Here is a 20,087-nt window from a genome sequence, read left to right as displayed (position 1 = left end):
CCTTCTGTGTCATTAAGTGGGAAATAATCTTTTCTTTCATTTATGTTGACAGCCATGAAGAAGAGAAGGCTTTTTTTTTGTTACAACCAATGCAAAATCACAGTTGTGTTTTTAAAAACATCTCTATAACTTTTTTTTTTTTTTAAACCAAGCCTTTCCATCCTTTATCATATGTCCATACATGTTCTAACTGGTGCAGAATTGTCCTCGCTTGAGCCAATCAAACGCAGGCGAGAGGCCACAGGAACTTCAATCGATTGAAATTGCGTCGCTAACTCATTTGCGACGTCTTGTGAAAGGTGGAGGCGTGTGATTGGCTATCTGAAGCTGACCCTGAGCAGGAAGGTTCGGATCTCCATTGGTCTTAAAGTCACCTCCCATACGGAGGGGTCTGGGGGCGTCCTCAGCAGCGGCTTCTCATCTGGAGAATAGATACAGCATTAAAGAAATGCACAAAACAAGAGAATTTCTACAAATGGCATTCTGGAATTACTGAATAGTGAAAAAACTGAAGAAAATTAACAGACTAAAATTCAGTTCACAGATCAAATGTCACAAAGCAGCAGAAAAAAGGGCTGAAAATCAAAAGCTAGAACCTGGTTCTGTATCCTATTGCTTTTACATTCTTTCCAAAAAGCGCTGGAGGAGAGTCTGGCTCCCTCACACAGCATTCAGGGGATGGGAGGAAAACGTGCTCTGGTTTGATTTCTTGAGAATGGGCGGTGCTAAACTCCGCGCAGAGCCGATGCTAAATAATCGAGTGAGAGAAAACTCAGACTGGACAGATAGTCTAGCTGACTTTATCTGGGGAGCAGGTCTCTGCTGCCAACACATGCATCTGGCAGACTTTCCTGAGGCCCCTGGGGAAATACCTGAAGTGGAACGCCAAGGATATAGACTATTGTAATATCAATTGCCGCGAAAGACACAGTTTTGTTTGTTTGTGTTAGTTGCAGAAAACCTTCAAATGTCCTTCATCCTTTAATTTTTGCCTTTTATATTCAATGCCCTGTTTAATTTGTTGAACAAAAGAATGTTGCTAAGGATTCCACTTCATTTGTTTTAAATCCAATTAATGTTGTTTACAACATATTGTTGAAAGGGCAGAACTAAGTAATATCATTATTGCATACCACACATTTCTGTCATATTGTGCAGCCGTAGTATAAACTTAACAGTAAGGTTGAAACTAATTAATTATACCTCCTCTCATAAAATGAGTCTTGCAAAGCCACCTCACAGTTTACTATTAAAGCGTAACAATGCATTAATGACTTATTCTATTACACCGCCTGCCTAATTGGTCCCTGCAGGGAAACCGCCTTTAAGGTTAAGTTGACTGTAATGGAGCAGTGATTACCTCCCTCGGAGACTTAAAAAGCATCGGGGGATTTCTGAGTTCACCCTTCTCTTGTCAATCTCCCACAACCCTTCGAACACCAGCCAAGAAGTATCAGAGACTGGCAGCTAACCAGCGGCGGCTTTCTGCCAGCGCACACACACACACACACTAGTACACACACCAAATTCCAACATTGGGCTGGTTTCAACTGCTGCTCGTCTCCAACGGGAGGTAAAAGGTCGAGCAGAACCCGCTCCGTTAGTGGCAGTAGCTAAGGCCATCTTTGAACAGGGAGTCACAACACGTACCCATAAACGGAACTATCAGGTGTCGTAAACCTTTTCCAAGGTCAAATTCAAGCACATTCAAGGTCCATTTTAAAGCTTTTTCAAGTACCGTACACCACCGTAAATAGTCAGTCAAAATTATTTTGCAGTGTTTTTGTCCCATTAAAAGACAATGCTATACACAACCAAAATTGTGTTTTGTAATAGAAGGATCAGAGATTGAAGCAAAACCAGTTTTATTTTCAAAATGTATCAGTGTGTAACTTTGCTTGCTAACCAACCTGCCTGAGTTGATGTAAGTGGGAGGACTCGAGCCAAATGACAAGCAGCTGGGTCATTCTGGGTCAAATCTGACTAAATCCAGGAAAACAACTGAACCCTCTTAGATTTTGCTCAAAGTGTATCCTAACCATTAATGTCAGTCTCTGCCTGTCTCTCTCTAACCTGAATAATACCTTCCATTATATTAATGTCCAGATAATGTGATCTTCGGGCTGTAATATCAAGGGCTGAAAATGTGAAGACCTAGGATTTGAACAGAAATATTTTCACAGGCCTTGGATTTGGGACACATTCTTGATATATACAAGGTTTGAACTAAATCTGAGACAGTAACCACAGCCTAATCCAACTCAAGACTCCCCCCCGCCCCAAAGCAACAATTGCAAAGTCGCTATCATCAAGAGCATATATCCTATACTTCAATAATAAATCAGGCTTCTGCATGGCTCAGTGGAGATGGATGTATTTACAGTAGCCTCCACATTTATAAAGTCACTTTTTATGGCATACTATATACCAATAATTTATTTTTGGACTATTTTAGCCCTTTATTTTCATAGGGCAGACGAAGACATGAAAGGAGAGGGAGAGGGGGGGGGGGGGGATGACATGCAGCTGCGTCGAGGAGTTAACCTCTATATATGGGCAAGTGAGCTCCCCAAGCGCCCTTCTATGATTTTTTTTTCATAACATTTTTATTAAATACTATGATTTATTTTGACATTTTTTGTGACTTTAAAAAAAAGAAATTAAGAAATGTTTTTAACATACTATGACTTTATCATGACATTTTTATGTAAAGTGTCATGACAAGGGGAGAGAGAGGGGGAGAGACATGCAGCTGCGTCGAGGACTAAATCTCCATATATGGGCGCGTGCTCTACCAAATGAGCAACCCAGGCGCCCTACAATGATCTTTTGACATTTTCAATGTTAAATGGCATATTATACTATGACAAGTCACAAGCAATCTTATCGCAGATTTAAAATCAGGAAAAATCAGATCAAAAAGTAAATTAACATTATGAATCCGACGCTCAATTCCAGCTTGAGAACTTAACGGATACCATGCGCTGCGCTACTGGTGTTCAACATCTGGCCCGATTGTACTCTGTACGTGCTCCTCCAGACCAAATGTGCTTCCAGCATGTTCAGAGCTGCCATAGAAAAATTAACGAAAGGTGTCCTACCGGTCTGTGGCGTCCAATGAAAACGCTTCACGTCGTCTTTCCACTGATTGGCTGACAGGTTCAGTTCGGACACACCCAGCACCTCCAGAGTGGAAAACAGCTTCTACACAGACAAAAACCAAGATGGAACAACGAGTGCTGGCAAAGTATTAATGACACACCTTTCATTATAACTACTTGATTTTAAAGTATATAGTAAATTATCCATTTATAAAATGTCTACACTAAAGGATGGACATGGGCCGGTTTTCCGGTCTCAAGGTATGCCACGGTTAATTAAAAACACAGTTCCAACACCCCCAAAATAACCCATTATACATGTTTTTTTATGAGTCTTCTAGGACAGAGGGCAGTTAAGAAAACCCTCTCCTCGCAGGTGTGCAGTGTGTTTAAAAATAAAATAAATTGTGTTCAATGGAAAACCCAGACAATAAAAAAGAAATCTATTTTAAAGCTGTAATCGCAATATCATGGAAACAGTGACATTTTTTGCTGTAGTTATACTTTCAGGATCCATGCCAAAAACAATCTTTATTATTTCAAGTTTTAGAAAGGTTTGGGTTTAATTAAACAGTTAAATGAGCGCTGTGTGTTGTTGAATGTCTGACCTGCAGGCTGACAGTGACGGGCTGGGAGTTCACTTTGCTCTCCCGGCTCTGGAACTGATGCTCCAGTCTCAGCAGCACCGAGTCTTTGTCCCACTGAGTCAGGGTGAGCAGGTGGACAGCAGGGGGCAGCGCGGCCTGCAGCCCAGAGAACTACAGACACAACACAGACACACACACAGACAGACTGACTGTAACTCCAGTTGCACGGCTCAGACATAGAGCTGGGCCATATGGAAGACAAAAAATAATCTAATATCACAATATCATTGGCCTAAAGAACAGGAATAGGGTCATGTGTAAAAAATTTCAGAATTCTGATTATTATTTTGGAATGTGGGCTGGGCCTTTTGGTGTGGAGCTTTTTATGTAAACTATAATATTATTTTTCATTCTTTTTTCAACATAAACTTGTTTTGACATGCTAGACTTTGACTTTTTATCCCTTTTTTCAACAAAACATACTCAAATTTAATTCACTATGACCTTTTCAATTTTTGGAGACATACTATGAAATTTCTTTTGAAACCTTTTTTTGACATACCTTCCTATGACATTTTCACGTCTTTTATCGATATACCATGCTTTAATGGTCTATTTCAGATACTGTGCTATGACTGTCCATGTGCTCTAGATGGTGGCACGCTAGTTGTAAGCCGAATGAGAGACATACTATACCTCCGTTATGACTTTTTTTTTGTATGAACTTTTTTGACCTACTGTACTCTGACTTTTTAAATGGCTTTTTTTTAATTTATTTTTTTACATACCATGCTGTCACACTTTTCTAAATGATTGATTAGGTAGCATGGGGGCTTTGTGGTTGGTGCACACGGTCTGTGACCCCCGGTTTGATACCCAGTCCAGGCCGTTTTATTTTTGTGTGGAGTTTGCATGTTCTCCCAGACTTTCTTTGACACACTTTACTATTACTTTTTTAGTACTGTTTTCGATGTACTTCATTTGGTGGCACGGTGGCAAGTGGCCAGTGCAGACCGTGACCCCCGGTTCAATTCCCAGTCCGGGCTTGGCTTTTTTTGTGTGGAGTTTGCATGTTCTTCCAGATTTACTTTGACATACTGTACAACACATTTTTAATAACTTTGACATACTATACAGTACTATAACTTTTGTAAGACTTTTTTTCCAACATACTAAACTGAAAAATGTTCATCCCTTTTTTCCAACATTCTATACTATGACTTTCTTCCCTTTTTTCTTTACTATACTACGACTATTTTCTATTTTCACTATTTACAACATAACACTTTAATAAGTCTATGTATCTCAAGTATAATTATTATCTCAATATTCAATATTATCTCATATTTTCCTCATATCGGGCATAAATATTTATGTCAAAAGCTCTTGTTGACACCATTTTATGTCCCACAGGTGTAAAAAAAACAACTAATCTCCTTACCTCTGATATTAAATAATTTGAGTAAAAATGTATGTTTTTTTTATTTTATTTTATTTTTTTATAAAAAGGTTCAAAACAGTGACTAGGATTTTGATGTCAAGTTGCATCTTCAACAGAGTCGGCCACATCTGTGTTGCACCGGCGATTCTTTTTTACTCTACACTGTTTGAGGTTTGCAGAAACCGGACAAAATCTCTGTTTTCTAATTCAATCTTTTTCCACACACGACCCCCACGACTCCCACCGTTCCTCGACACTCACCTCCAGCCGCGTGTTTGGGTGCAGCTCTCCGTCGGTGAAGGTGAGCAGCGGCTGCAGTACCACCTGCTGGGCCAGGGGGCGGTGCGCGTCGGCCGCGCTGGCCGGGCGCTCCAGGGAGAGCCGGAGGTGGCCTCGGACCACCAGCCCCTCGGGGAAAACGCCAGAGGTCTCGTTGAGCGGCTCGGCGACACCGCGGACATCGTCGTACAACAGCCGGCGGTGGAGCTGAGGGGGAGGAGGGGGAGTTGAGAGGGAGAGAGGCTCCGTATGTGTGCATCCAAAGCAGAGGTAGAAAGTAGTACGTAACAGTTACTCACGTTACTGTAATTGAGTCGTTTTTTTTGTGTTCTTTTACCTTTTAAAGTGGTTTTAAAAAGCTGTAATTTCACTTTTATATACGTACGTTTTCTTTGAAGTATTATACTTTGCTACTTCTAAATCAATCCGTTAATGAGGTAAAATATAAAAATAAAAAGATCTCAACATGTTTTGCACCATTGCTTTGGTAAAGCATCTGTCCACGAACTAAAATCAATATGGCTGTGTGCCCTTATCAAATTAATTTAATTCGTAAAATTTGTATAAATAACATTTAAAATAAGGAGAAAATATGCTTGCGTGCGTGCGTCCCACCATGATCTCCAAAGAGCCGTTCTGCAGGCTGGCTCCCCCTTGAGATCGATCCGTGACCACAGTGAGTTGGTCCACATCATCCTGAAAACAAACACGCACACAGGGAAAAAGTAATAAGTAGGTAAGGAGTGAGAATATTAAATAAACAGATGACAAAAAAAAGTAATAAACAAACCTCAATAATTTAGAGAGAGGGGACAAAACTATACTTGGAACAAGAGTTATTTGTTAAGACTTCATCTGGGCGGACACACACACACAACCACACACCTTGATGAAGGCACGAGAGTTGATGGGGTAATAATTTCCAGCAATGGGCTCCGACTGAGTAAGATTCCAGGTGGGCCGGAAATCTTTCCTTTAAACAAACACACACACACACACACACACACACACACACACCTCATTGAATCTGTCAATCGACTTTTTTTAAATTATTATTATTATTATTATTATTATTATAGAACAACCCCAGTTTCTTTTAAAATACCGTAAGTAAGTATACGCCAAATATTTACATAGTGGCAATGTATTTTCAACTTAAAAAATAAAATAAAAATTCTATCTCGTTTACTTTCTCTGCAGCATCTCTCTGCCGTTGGAATCGGTGTAGAAGTATTCAGAAGTTTTAATGCTGGTGTCCAGACGAGTGATCACCTCCTTCCCCAGGTCGTCACTAAGGGATAAAGAGAGGGAGGGAGAGAAGAAGTGAAGCAACTGGGCTGGGATTCTGTACTTAAAGTATTGGATCTGGTTATAGTAATAGTAATTAAAGTCAAAATCCCCCCCCCCCCAAAAAGGAACCTATAAACCCATTTCCAACCATCACTACTCTAGTTTTGGGTGAAATAAACACAGTTTACCGATTTAAACGTAAAAATAATTTGGCTCTATACACGCTAAAAGTATAGCTTCTTTAAATGGAGTCTGGTGGATTTAGCGCTGGTGACTTCTGAGCTGTTTGAATGGATCCTTTCCATAACGTCAGAAACTTAGGGAAAATAGTTTTTTTTTTTTTTTTTAAGGTTCAAAACATTGACTAACATTTTGATGTAGAGTTACATCTTCATCGGAGTCAAAGAAATCTGTGTTGCACTGGCGATTCTTATTTTACTCTACACCGTTCGTCCTGCCCTGGGTGCCCCAGATCGTTGAGGTTTGGAGATTTACTTTGACATACTATACAGTACTATAACTTTTGTAAGACTTTTTTTCAACATACTCAACTGTAACATTTTCATCGCTTTTTTTCCAACATGCCATACTTTGACTTTTATCACTTTTTTTCTTTACTATACTACGACTATTTTCAACATAATACTGTGGGTATCAACTCTTGGTTTGATAAACCAGTCCAGGCAAACTCTCTAAAAAATTTAAAATAAACAAAAGAAGATAGTTACCCCTTAAGCGGTATGTGTTAAACACACTTACTTGATGGGCAGCGGTCCGACGGTCCACTCCAGTTCCAGAGCTCTGCTGTCGCCATAGAGACGGACCACCTGTGACACCCAGGGAGCAAACCACTGCCTCACCTCCTGCACCACGGGAGTCTGGAACGGGGGATGGACACAATGTAAATGAATAATCATTTTATATTAACGCTGTTTTAAAAGATGCTCTAAGTGATGCTGGGTGATGTTCCTTCTTGTTGACGTTCAAAGTATTTTCAAACAAAACGAGACCAGCTCGCCCGTCTCTCCTCCTCCTCCTCCTCATCATCCCGTCCTCTCCCCCTCCCTTCTGTGCTTCCGCGCCCTAAGTATAATAGTGCTAATAATATTTTATAATCAAACAAAACTGCCTAGTAAGAGTACAATGCCGTAGCTATTATGCTTCTTGCTCTCTACCTGAATGCTCTCCGTCTTGGCTGTCTTGCTGATGATGAACGGCGTGGAGGAGTTGGGTCTGAAGATGTAGGCCCCTGAAGGCTGGTTACTGTTTCTGTTGTTACCGTCACTGGCGTTATACCTGGGACATGCAACATACACAAAAAAAACTTCATGCAACAAGAAGAGGTTACACAAAATCATCTACAGGTGTCTTGGCTCAAGTTCAAAACGTAGAGTGTGTTTCTATCAGAGAGACACTGACCAGAAGAAATTCTGTGTAAGTTTGATGGTCTGTTTGGTCTCCAAGTTGCTGAGGCTGCTCAAAAGGCCCGTGTCGGGGTCAAAGGTCACTCGTAGGAACTGGAGCATGTGGACACACAAATACTCAGTTTTCAAAAGACAATCCAAATGTACTATGTCATGCATTTAAGGCTTAGAAAATGCACTACAGGTATAATTTACATGTACAAAGTGCTCAGGAATAACCCTACACATGCAGTTTATTGTCCCAAATTCCACTTTAGCCACGTGAAGACCGCCAGATTGGTTGGGGTTATTTATCCTGAGGCTATTTTGCAGAACCTACGAGCTAAGCGCCACCCAAGACGATTGTGATTGGTTTAAAGAAACACAAACAACCCAAAGCATGTTTTTCTGTACAATGACAATAAAGGCATTCTATTCTATTAAGATGTTGGGTGGGGGCTATATGCGATCACGGAAGGCTTGTGTTATGTGCACGCAACAAAACAAAACAATTCCTCACAAGTGGGAGGCACTGGGGCTTTAAGCCGTATTAGTAGGAAGACCTTGTTCTGGATGGCTGTGGGCGTGCGGTGCTGCGTGGCGGCCGGTGGAGGCCCGTCCTGCTGCAGGGCCACAGAGTAGGTGGTGAAGCCCAGAGGAGGAGCCTGCACTTGGAACAGCAGCTCGTTGACAGCAAAGCCTCGGTTCCTTCTCACGTCCCGGGTGGATGTGGACACTGGGACCACCTGGAACAGAAACACAGAGACCCTGTGATAAAAGTCCTACAAAATGCTTTAATGTCTCAAAACAAAGCAAACACACACCGCGACTGCTGGGTTAAGGCTGACTTCTGTCGGATCTGGATTATTTTATGAAATCCTGTCATCCTTAATACTAATATTGATTATTACTGATGAGAACAATCATTTTTGGAACCTTACAGTGTGAACTATAGCATCTATTCCCCAAAAATGACATGTCTCAATATTGCCAGACAGCTTAAATGATTACTAATTGAAAAGGTTAAAACTATTATACATAAAACTACACTTTGGCATGACAGACAACTTCTATCTGCAAGTTATTTTTATCCCAAGCTTAACAAAAACAATTTCCATCTAAAAAGTGTATTTCCTTAAAATGTGTATAAAATTAAACCTTTCCATAAAAGCTGAATAATCCACTCTTACTTGCTATCAAATAAAAGAGTCTTCGCAGATTGGAGGCAATCAGTATAGTCTCTATCCTGTGCCTGAGAGCTACAAAATCTTCACGCGCATACACGCACAAACACACACACACACACACACACACACCTGGCAGTCCACAGATTTGCCCCCAGCATCTGACACGACGTATGATGTTCCATTCACCGGCAGCCTGACCGGCCACGTGACGGGGCGAGCGAGAGGGTTGTACACATTGACTGAGAACTGAGAGAGAGGGAGAGAGAGAGGAAGTTGAGGGATAACAGTACTAATAAATATATTGATATTAATATGTTTATATGTTGTGCAATGTAGTTTATATTTACACACAAAATTATTCTTTTTAATGTGACTAGAATGTGTATTGACAAACCTATCTTTGAAGATTCAGAAAAAGAATGTACTGTACATCTGTCTGTTTGCATGGACTCCATGACTGCGTGCATGTATATTGTATACGTACTGTACGTGTGCCCTTATGTCATATGGTGAAAAATGAAACAGACATTATGCAGCCCAGTTAAACGGTTATGATAGGGCTGGGTTTTTGAAAGTTTGAGGTGGTTGTTTGGGGAATTCATCTAGTAGTGAGTGTCACTATAATAGCAAAGCAAGTGTGTGTGTGTGTGTGTGTGTGTGTGTGTGTGTGTGTGTGTGTGTGTGTGTGTGTGTGTGTGTGTGTGTGTGTGTGTGTGTGTGTGTGTGTGGGAGACCTTTTTGCTGGACTCGGTGAGAGGACACACACTGATGTTGAGGTTGTCACAGTAGATCCGTTTAGCAGACGAGCCACTCAGAGCAGTCAGACTGTTACTGACCAAAACCTGAGAGAAAAATTAGAAGAATTAAAAGTCTGAAATAAAAAAAAATTAAAAGCAGGTGGGTTATGTCCTCCACAAGGACACAACAACAAAACAATTGGCTTGGTAGAAAGTTGCAGTTCAGTTGGGTTAATAAGTCCCACAATACACAATTGCGGCAGATCCAAGATACCTGACAATGTTGCCAGCCGTTAGCTAGCCTCCGGGCGTAGTCGTTGGCTACGTGTTGCTTCTCTGTGCCGGACACCGCGTCATGGTGCTGAGCCACCGCCATGGCTTTCTCTGTCAGTGAAAGCACAAACAAGTACCTGTCAGTCAGTCCTGTCTGGTGTGTGTGTGTGTGTGTGTGTGTGTGCTGTATATACGCTGTGTATATGTGTATATATAGTCTCTGAATGATTTGGATATGCGACCGGAAGAAGTTTGCTAAACAAGTTTGTGGTGTCTTGTAATCCCTTGTGGGATGGGCCACGATCACGGAAGGCTTGTATCGTGTGGACACAGACAGTTTTGCTGTCATTGCAGAGAATTCCTCTTGGTGTTGACAGAAACTATGCACTATAGCTTTAAATCAAATATAAAAAGGTACCACCAAAAAAAGAACAGCAATTTTCTACTAGATCTTTTCTTTCAACTAACAGAAAAGAAATCTGTGTGTCTTTCACGATACGTCGCAGCATGTCATTAAGTATTCAAACCTCTGTCTGTTATACAAAATCATCCATGGTCTGTCATCTCCTCCACTCAATCAGTTGGTTACCATTAGGAACTCCACACAGAGAGTAACACGAGGGTCGGCCCGAGGAGACTGTGTTGTTCCTCTGCAGAGAAGTGCATTTAGTCAGAGTGCCTTTTCAGTCACAGCAGCACGGGAGTGGAACTCTGTCCCTCAGAACATCAGAGACCTCAACACTTACACTCTGTTCAAAAAACATCTAAAAAGCTGGTTCATAACACATCAGACATGTCGGCATTTATAAGAAGATGTATTTTCACTCAACCCAACCGTGCTCTAACTTGTGTTTCTATTGTGTTTATGTGTAGTATCTTTATTTTTTTTTATTTTTTATTTTTCCCCTAATGTCTGTATTACATTTGTACACTGTATTTATCATCGTGCTGTAAAGAGTTTTATCTGTTTTACCACTTTTTTATTTGTATTATTGACTGTAATTTTCTTATTGTTGTTGTTTTTTTAGGGAGACAATTTTAAGATCTGTCCAGGGACAACGGATGAAAAATAGCCTCTTGGCTAATTCTGGTGCATTACAGCAACGTTGATTAATGTACACTGTCCCTACCAAATAAATTATTAAAATTAAAAATTAAAATTAAAGCTTTTCGCAATGTGTTCATGGCGTCAGTTGATATTGCGATGACAATAACAAAAACGGTGTATTGTGCAGCTCTACTAATTATGACAGGACAGTTATATGTTGCGATTCCTACCAGGAAAAAAATGTGACCACTAGATGGAAACGTAATGGCTTCCCTCTCCACTAGCCAGAGGCTGTCAATGTACAGAGAAAAAACTAAATCTCACTCATGGTCTGGCTGTCGCCATCCCCGAAGGGCCCCTTCCTGGAGTCAGGACCACCAAGTATCTCCAGCTGGTTACACGTCTGTAAAAAACAAAAAACAAACAGTATGCAGACCTCCTCACCAGAGTACAGATGGAAAAAGCAACATTCCAAATGTGATGCTTCAACTTCCATTGTGAAGAATGTAATTGGTAATTTGGCTTTAAATAGAATTGAATCCATGTTTTGGACTTTAGGGCTGGGACGATATGCTTGTGTCTCGATTTGGTTCTTTCGAGATACATGGGTGCCGATTCAAATTTTATTGCGATTTTCATTTATTGTGATTCTAAAAGTGATTCAATACATATTTTCTGTTCCTTCTTTGTATTTTCTGCTTTCGGTCTGTTTTGCTGGAAATGGATATGATGTAGTCAGCAGTACAGTATAAGCTCAAAACATTTAGGTGAATCATTGATTCTGGGGAAAAGAATCTATTTTAAAAATTGTCTAAAAAAAACCACACTAGGTCCGTAAAACAAAGGGTATTTTCCCCCCACGCCTAGTAACAATCCATGGTGAATTGATCAATATAAAAACTCAATAAATAAGATAGATAGAAAGAAAGAACATTGTCCACTTTGGCTTCTCCAAAACATTAAAAACACAACCATGACATTGGATGTTATCAATTATTAAACATACAGCACACTGATACTACACACCAATAAACAACAATTGAAAAAAAAACAGCAGGTGGAGAGGAGGTAGGATACAGCCTACAAAAGAATATATTTTAAAATATCTTGTATTTTATCGTGCAGTGATTTTGCATTCAGTGCCTCTACGGCATAGGGAACGAATGACCAATCACATTGGTGTCTCTGATATAGGCAGTGGCACCAGAGGCGAGCTACACAGATGATAAGTCATATGTGTACATAAGTGAATCACGAGATGATAAAAAAGAAGTCAAAATCTGTTTGACTTCAGATGTCACTACATCTTCTTGGTATATCAATTTATTATTTAACTTTTTTTATTTGAAATGAAGTTGCACTATTAACAAGAGGACACATCGTCCCTTTGTCATTTGGCAGCTCATTCTGTTAAGCCAATCGTGTGGCATTGGGAGTTGAGAGTATGGATAAATCCCTACCTGTAGGTTGCTGTTGCTGATCCTCTCGTAACGCTTCAGCGCTGGCCGGCTGGTAAAGTAGCCGGTCCAGAAATCGTGAGCGTTGTCGGCATAGGGGAAGAAGTCATCTGTCTTCAAAGACCTGGGTTGAAAAAAGGATGAAATTGCAGCAGATTTACACAAAATTGCTCTTTATGCAGTCATTGCTGGGTATAGTCTATATCGACGTAGTTTCATTTCTGTTCAGGTGCCGCAGAAAAATTATGGCGGATGTACGGTGCCTCATTTTCGGCCAGATGTCAGTCACCTTCTGCTTTCTTTGTGTTGTAATTTTTACTACACTACGGTGGATTTTTGAGGACTATGGTTAACTTCTCCTCAGAGTAAATCCAGACCGCTAGCTAAGCTATCTGTCCAATCTGAGTTTTCTGTTGCACTAAACGTACACATGTTCCACCAAAACATGTTCTTTCCCGAGGCTATTTTGCAGGGGCACCGTCATAGAGTCTAAGCTCCGCCCAACATAATTGTGATTGGTTTAAAGAAATGCCAATAAACCGGAGCACGTTTTTTCTCCCATACTGGAATTCTGTGTGGACTAGCCAGACCCGCCTCCACAGCGCTGTGGAGGAGGGTGTGGGGTCTGACAACGCAAGGTTATTATGGGTATAATTCTGGCATTATCAGTCCAACAAACGTATTCAAAGTTGCCACTACCAGGTGAGGTTGGCGCGGTGCAGCTCCTGGAGGTAACAGGACGGTGTAGAGTAGAGCACATTGACTTTGCTGCCATTGGCCTGCTGGCCGTTGACGTAGTAGATCAGCTTGTCCAGGTTCTTGTACCACAGGTTGGCGTTCTCATACTGAAAGTCTGAGCCCATGGTCATGATAACGTGGTTGGTCTTATATACCTTAGCCTGAAAGAGAAAAATTAAGAGGAGAGTTAATGGTTTGAAAGTGGCCACAAACACATGAGAATGATGTTATGAGTACTTCTTTTAGCATGTATCCCATGTATAATGGTTCAGTCCTGTCCTGTCAATAAAGGCCTAACAAACTGCCTATAAACTTATCTTAAAACTTCCAAAAATAACTGTAAAACTAAAAGTTACTAAATTGGTGTTTAGTGTTAAAAAAAACATTAAAAAAAAGCAAATCAAAAGTGTTGAAAAAAGGGACAAAAACGTAAGAAAAACTTGAAATGTCTGTGCCCTTTACAATCCTTATTTGGACGCCACTTTGTTGTGCATTTACTTTCAACAAATCGACAGCATCTTCTGACAAGCTGACTTCTGCTGACAGTCCTTGTGTCATTGTATTTATTGGTTTTAGGATGTTAGCTTTTACTTCAAGAATTAAAATTTGTTTTAAAATTACACCCTTAATTGCTTGGCAATAAATGAACTTGATTTAACCTGAATGCAAAAACAAAGGCCAATAAAAAACAACAACTTGTTAATAAACATTAACAACATTTCTCTTCAAATGATTTGTTTAAAGTGCTCATATTATGCTCATTTCCAGGTTCATAACTGTATTTATTGTATCCGAATAGGTTTACACGGTTTAGTTTTCATAAAACACCATGTTTTTTTTGTACTGCACATTGCTGCAGCTCCTCTTTTCACCCTGTGTATTGAGCTCTCTGTTTTAGCTACAGAGTGAGACATCTCACATATATACCATCTTTGTTGGGAGTCGCACATGCGCAGTAGCTATGTCAACACTACTAGCCAGTCAGAAGCAGAGTATGAGGGCGTGCAACGCCATAAAGAAGAGTAACAAACAAAAAAAGCATAATAGGAGCACTTTGAGTAAACATAATTGTGTACAGTGAGCTTGTCATTAGTAATCATATCCTTTACACACTCACCTGTGAGATATGGTGTGTTTACGTGGGTGTATTTGTGTGTGTGTGTGTGTGTATATATATTACTTGACTATTGGCGATGTTGAGGAAGCGCTTCACCACATCATTGACATTATAGTCTTCCAGGTCAGGGTCGTCTCTGATTGGTGGATCGTCACAAGACTGGTCCCAGCAGAAGCCCTCAGGAGGGTTGTACCCGTTGGGAAGGATCCCTAACGGGGGGGGGCAAAGGTTAAATGGTCGACCCAAACAAATGAAAAAAAAAAAACACAGACTGAGTCTTGCACCCCAAATAAAATAGAAAAAAAAATATTTATTTTTTTAGTTAGAGTGAAATGACCCTTTAAAGAGCCCCTATTAGGCTTTTGGGGATTTTACCCCTCTTTAAGTGTGTTATATATCTGTTTAACTGATTTTATGTAAAGCACTTTGAATTGCCCTGTTGCTGAAATGTGCTATACAAATAAAGCTGCCTTGCCTTGCCTTGCCTATAGATGGACATGGCTGAGTCCGTCCAGTGAGTGGCTCAGTAGCTTTCCAGCCCTTTGCATTGAGTAAAAGCTCCCGTTTTAGCCTCGTTCTGAACGGATTACTTGTCTTCCGTTCTTTCTCAGTCTACCACAAAACCCTAACCCCAACCGCACGCTCACAGCTCTACAGCCTCCGGAGTGCCGTTGGAGTATTGCCCGTGACGGAGGTAACTACTGCTAGGAATCTCGAAGAGAACGGATGGGATTTTGAGAGGAAAAGGATCTATTTAAATTTAAATTGTGGTTTTTTTTTGTGTTGGATTGTATAATGCACTGTGTTGAAATAAAATGACTTGTGTTCGTGGGTTTTATTGTGTCTGCTGAAACCGTACAAATCACTTTGGTTGTTAGTAGCGACTAAATTAAAAAATATATAAATATGTGTGTATATATTTGTTGTTGTTTGCATATTTGTTAGTAGAGTATGTATGTATGTATGTGTGTGTGTGTGTGTATTTGACCTCTTCACTAAACATATACATTTGTCAGTGTTACCCTCAGGAACTTCAGAAAGTTGGGACAACACGACCAAACCAGAGTTTTTCCTTAACATGAAAGAATATAATAAGGGCTCTTTAAAGAACAGATCCAGTAGCGAAGTAGGTACGTGTGCATGTGTGAGAGCTTTGTTACCGGTGAAGAGGTCAGCCATGGGGGGTGTGAGGCTGTCTGAGGCCCGCCACAGAAGCTCCTGCTCCTGCTTCACCCTCCTGCGAGCCCGGTCCTGGTAGTCCAGCCGACCAAAGAAGAAGCCGTCATACCCCATCTGGAACGACACACGCGGGAAACAGTTGGTCTAAAGCTTAGAGGCGAATATTGGCTTGTCATGGATTTAAAGCATATGTCTTAAAGCGTGTTTCCAAAGCATGTCAGTGGTTCACCAACTTGTAACAGGGTGAACTACACTTCTGCATTCACTTTGCGGTACTCTATGGGCTATAATCGCATCATGCAAGTTTGCCAGATCGGGTAACGGATCTGTACTTCCAATGTGACATGAGAATATTGGTCAATTCCGCTTCCAACCTGTAGGCGGACTGAAGCAGAAAAGTTCTTTAGTGTTACTTTAAAGAAATTGTTTCAAATTTTAGGGAAAAAAGCTTACTTGTTTCAGTGTTAAGAGTTAAACGAGAACATTGATACCAGTCTGAAGAAATGAAGCTACAGAAAGCATCTGGTTAGCTTAGCATAGCTCAGCATAAAATCGTCAAAAGGGATGTCACTGCCCAATGTAAACTGAGTGCAGATGTGAATAATGCATGCGTCACTTCACGCTAAGTAGCCTACAAGATGCTAACAAGAGACTTCTGTAATGTCAATACAGTAAAAATGTACCTACTTAACGAAGTTTGTTCACTGCTGGCTACAAGTTAGCATCAAACACAACAAAGGCTGTCTGTTGAAGGCGCTTTGAGCTAACATTAGCATTAAAACAATAATATATAGCTAAACATTTTTTTAAATGACTGCTAGGTTAGCTACAAGTTAGCAATCAAACAACAAAGGCTGTCAGTTGAATGGCACTTTGAGCTAACGTTAGCAATCAAACAATTATAGATGGCTAAAACGTTTTTTAAATGACTGCTAGCATAGCTACAAGCTAATTTAAAAAGCTCAAAATAAATAAGTAAATACATTAATACAAATACTTAAAAACCTTTTTCTAATCTAACTCTTGCCGAGAATGACTACGTGTATTTTGTGAAATGTCAAACCGTTCCTTTAAGATTAACTACACTACCTGCGCAAACATGGAGGCATGTTCGCGGGCGTGGCCAAAGGGGTCGATGTGCCAAGCGACGCGGGGGCGACCACAAGGCCCAAAAGTCTCATTGAGGAACCTCAGGCCCATGGTCATCTGGTCGATGACGGCGCTGTAGTGGGTGGTGGCCTCGTCACTCATGCACCAGCCGCCGTTCACAAACTCCAGACGACCTGATAGATAGAGAGATAGATAGATATTGATCCCCAAAAAATAGGAAATTATAGTGTGAAAATCTGGCATGGTCATTTTCAAAAGTGTCCTTGGACCTCTCACCTCAATTTAGATTTTTTTTTTTTTTTGAAGATTATTTTCTGGGCATTTTTAGGCCTTTATTGACAGGACAGAGAGGGGCCGCAGATCAGAGTTGAACCGTAGCCTCAAGGAGTAAACCTCTATATACGGGCGCTCTCATAACCAACTGAGCTATCCGGGCGCCCAAACATTGATACTTTTAATAAAGCACCAGGTTAAAGGGAACCTTGTAGAAAATTGTAGAATTTCTTTAATATCCGAGCTAAATTTGTATTGTAACTGACATGTTCCTAACCTAGTTGATACTGAATCAAAAATAAAAATAAAATCGATTTGGAAAATGAATGGCGATACCTAGCCCTAATGTACTGTGTTGGTTCATGCACCTTCATTAACCAGCTGTGTGACGGTCTGCTGCATGCTGGAGCTCTGCTGTTTCCACCAGCGGTAGAAGAACGCCGTCTCCACGTAGATAAACCTCCTGTCAGGATTCTTCAACAGCTGATCCACCACTGAGTCCAGGATGTACTGCACACCCGCATGCTGAATGTCGTTACGATCTACACACACACACACACACACACACACACACACACACACACACACACACACACACACACACACACACACACACACACACACACACCAATATATTTAATGATACACTTGCAAAACTACACAAATTCAAAACAGAATCGGTTTACTTAATTAAATTACATTCTTTTTTTAACCTTAAAACCCCTGTGCATAGGGGCAAAAAAAAAAAGTGCAGATGATCTCTGCTTACATAACCACACAGGTCAAGAACAGATGATGGTCACCTGCAAAGCACAAGGCTGAACTCACTGTAAAAACACATGGGATGCACTAAAACTATAAAGCTGTTATTACAATGTTTTACTAGACAGCAGCTGGCTTCATCAACAAGAGAACCCCCCCCCCCCTTCTGACAAAGGCTCATGTCACTCTATGGACACAATACATTACAGTTCAAACATCTCACCTGACATTACCGCACATTTTTTCGATCTTTGAATTTGCACGTTCATATTATGAATAATAACACATTCATTATCAATAATTTGCACATTCCATCCTCTGTGTTTCTCAAAGGTACAATCATAAATGTCATCACAAAATAATGTAGACCACATATCTGTTTGCTCAGCATTTTTAATATATGTGTGTGTGTGTGTGTGTGTCAGACTGACCTCCATAGTAGTACTGGTCAACAGTTTTGAGCCAGCCGACGTCATCGTGTGTGTGAGGGACCAGATGGACATTTAGCATGTTGGGCTTGGTGGCATGGCATGACTACACACACACACACACACACACACACACACACACACACACACACACACACACACACACACACACACACACACACACACACACACACACACACACACACACACACACACACACACACACACACACAAACTGGAATTAGAACTAGAACCAATGTACTGGACTACACTACTAGGGAAAGCAGTAGGTAGAGGCATACTGTTAAAATATATAAAATAAATACTCTTTGTGTTCGTATATTGTAGATATTCTCTCAGTTCCTCATACAAACAAAAAGGCGGAAAAGTAAAACTGAAAGTGGTTGAAAAGTAAACTCCTTAGCTTTAGCTAACGGATGCTAACAACTAAAACACACAGGTTAAAACGGCAGAAAAGTAAATGCAGCTGACCTCGTATCCACAGGTGAGGGTCTGCTTTGTTTCCTGGCCGAGAGGAAAACTTAAAACCCCGCAGAGGAGGAACAGGAGAGCCGCAGCCAGCTGCTGCCACCTGGCCGCCATGTTGGAAAATGGAACGCGAGTCATGTGCCCTCTGTTTATGTTCACTGGGGTCAGGTGACAAAACTCGCTCAGGGGTGAAAAGGGACTTTTGTTCCCTCAGTTCAGACTCTAAGGCAGAAATTTGATGCCAATCCATAGACTGTATCTATATTGATATAACCATATATAGTCTATGGACCGACCTGGCTGAAGCAACTGCGTCCCAAAAACAAAAACAGTTTTGGAGAATTTGTGTTTAAATTTCAGTTATTTTATATAGAACCGTATTGCTTTTTGTGTCCAGAACTGTGGTCAGCTTAAGCTGTGTTGAAATGTACTCTAGAAATAAACTTTAACAACACTTAATTAAATAATAATTTGTACTCTTTATTGAAACCATAGGGGAAATTACAATTTTCACTCTACTACACATAGGCCTTAAATACACACACACATGCTCAGCTCCTGACCGCTGAATAGGCACCCTGAGCGGTTGAGGGGGGTTCACTGCCTTGCTCAAGAGTCCCATGGCAGAGCAGAGGAGGTGAACTGGCATCTCTCCAGCTATCAGTCCACAGTCTGCACTTTGGTCCTTACGGGGACCCTCCAGTTCCCAACCCCTCACCCTACGGACTGAGCTACTGCAACCCTAACTAACTTTACTAATTTAATTACTTTTTAATTTCTGACCAACCAAACTTCAAATAAAATATATACACTCTTATAGATTTTATGATCTGTTACTGTCGGCCTCCCCTCAGACAAAGCCTGAAAAAGGTAATTAATTGATTACCAAATCTGTTATTTTTTGCCAATTATTTTGATGTCAAATGATCTAAGGTGCAAACCACATAACCACACTGTAATCTACAGTTTGATGCATGTCCCTTTCCACTCCCCGTGTGTCCTGTGTCCCTCCACTGGCTGTCAAATAAAATATAAAACACAATTACACACATTGGATTCTGTTGGAGTTGAATCAGCCATTAGGCTCTATCTGTGTTTCTCAAAATGGGATTTTGAAAAGAGAAATTTATTTAAAAATGAATGATCTGAGTGGATTGTCCTTTAATAAGGGTTAAATTTAACAGAGAA

At 40.6% G+C, this 20,087-nt stretch overlaps 1 protein-coding gene across 1 annotated transcript; it reads right to left on the bottom strand.

Moving 5' to 3' along the window:
- Positions 1 to 130: 130 nt before the first annotated feature.
- man2b1 (mannosidase, alpha, class 2B, member 1) lies at positions 131 to 19,034 on the bottom strand. The gene is made up of 23 exons (XM_034900781.1): positions 18,903 to 19,034; positions 18,414 to 18,516; positions 17,589 to 17,762; positions 16,927 to 17,120; positions 15,819 to 15,951; positions 14,722 to 14,867; positions 13,503 to 13,702; positions 12,807 to 12,927; positions 11,671 to 11,749; positions 10,300 to 10,409; positions 10,023 to 10,130; positions 9,418 to 9,534; positions 8,665 to 8,847; positions 8,118 to 8,215; positions 7,874 to 7,994; positions 7,458 to 7,576; positions 6,598 to 6,699; positions 6,294 to 6,381; positions 6,024 to 6,104; positions 5,391 to 5,615; positions 3,710 to 3,859; positions 3,102 to 3,204; positions 131 to 421 (listed from the first exon to the last, which is right to left on the bottom strand). Exons 1-23 carry the CDS (start codon positions 19,011 to 19,013, stop codon positions 318 to 320), a joined length of 2,970 nt encoding a protein of 989 aa, XP_034756672.1. The 5' UTR covers positions 19,014 to 19,034; the 3' UTR covers positions 131 to 317.
- Positions 19,035 to 20,087: the final 1,053 nt, after the last annotated feature.

This window comes from Etheostoma cragini, chromosome 2, assembly GCF_013103735.1.
Source record: "Etheostoma cragini isolate CJK2018 chromosome 2, CSU_Ecrag_1.0, whole genome shotgun sequence".
NCBI classification, from domain to species: domain Eukaryota; kingdom Metazoa; phylum Chordata; class Actinopteri; order Perciformes; family Percidae; genus Etheostoma; species Etheostoma cragini.
This window is presented reverse-complemented; position numbering and strand designations above follow the sequence as displayed.

What these genes read in the sequence shown, in the direction of transcription:
- man2b1 (XM_034900781.1), bottom strand. Translation starts at nt 19,013, where the DNA reads ATGGCGGCCAGGTGGCAGCAGCTGGCTGCGGCTCTCCTGTTCCTCCTC. An exon ending in ATGCCTCCATGTTTGCGCAG is followed by an intron (nt 15,952 to 16,926) that starts GTAGTGTAGTTA and finishes GTGTCGTTCCAG; the next exon opens with ATGGGGTATGACGGCTTCTT. An exon ending in GTCGGACCGCTGCCCATCAA is followed by an intron (nt 6,700 to 7,457) that starts GTAAGTGTGTTT and finishes TTTATCCCTTAG; the next exon opens with TGACGACCTGGGGAAGGAGG.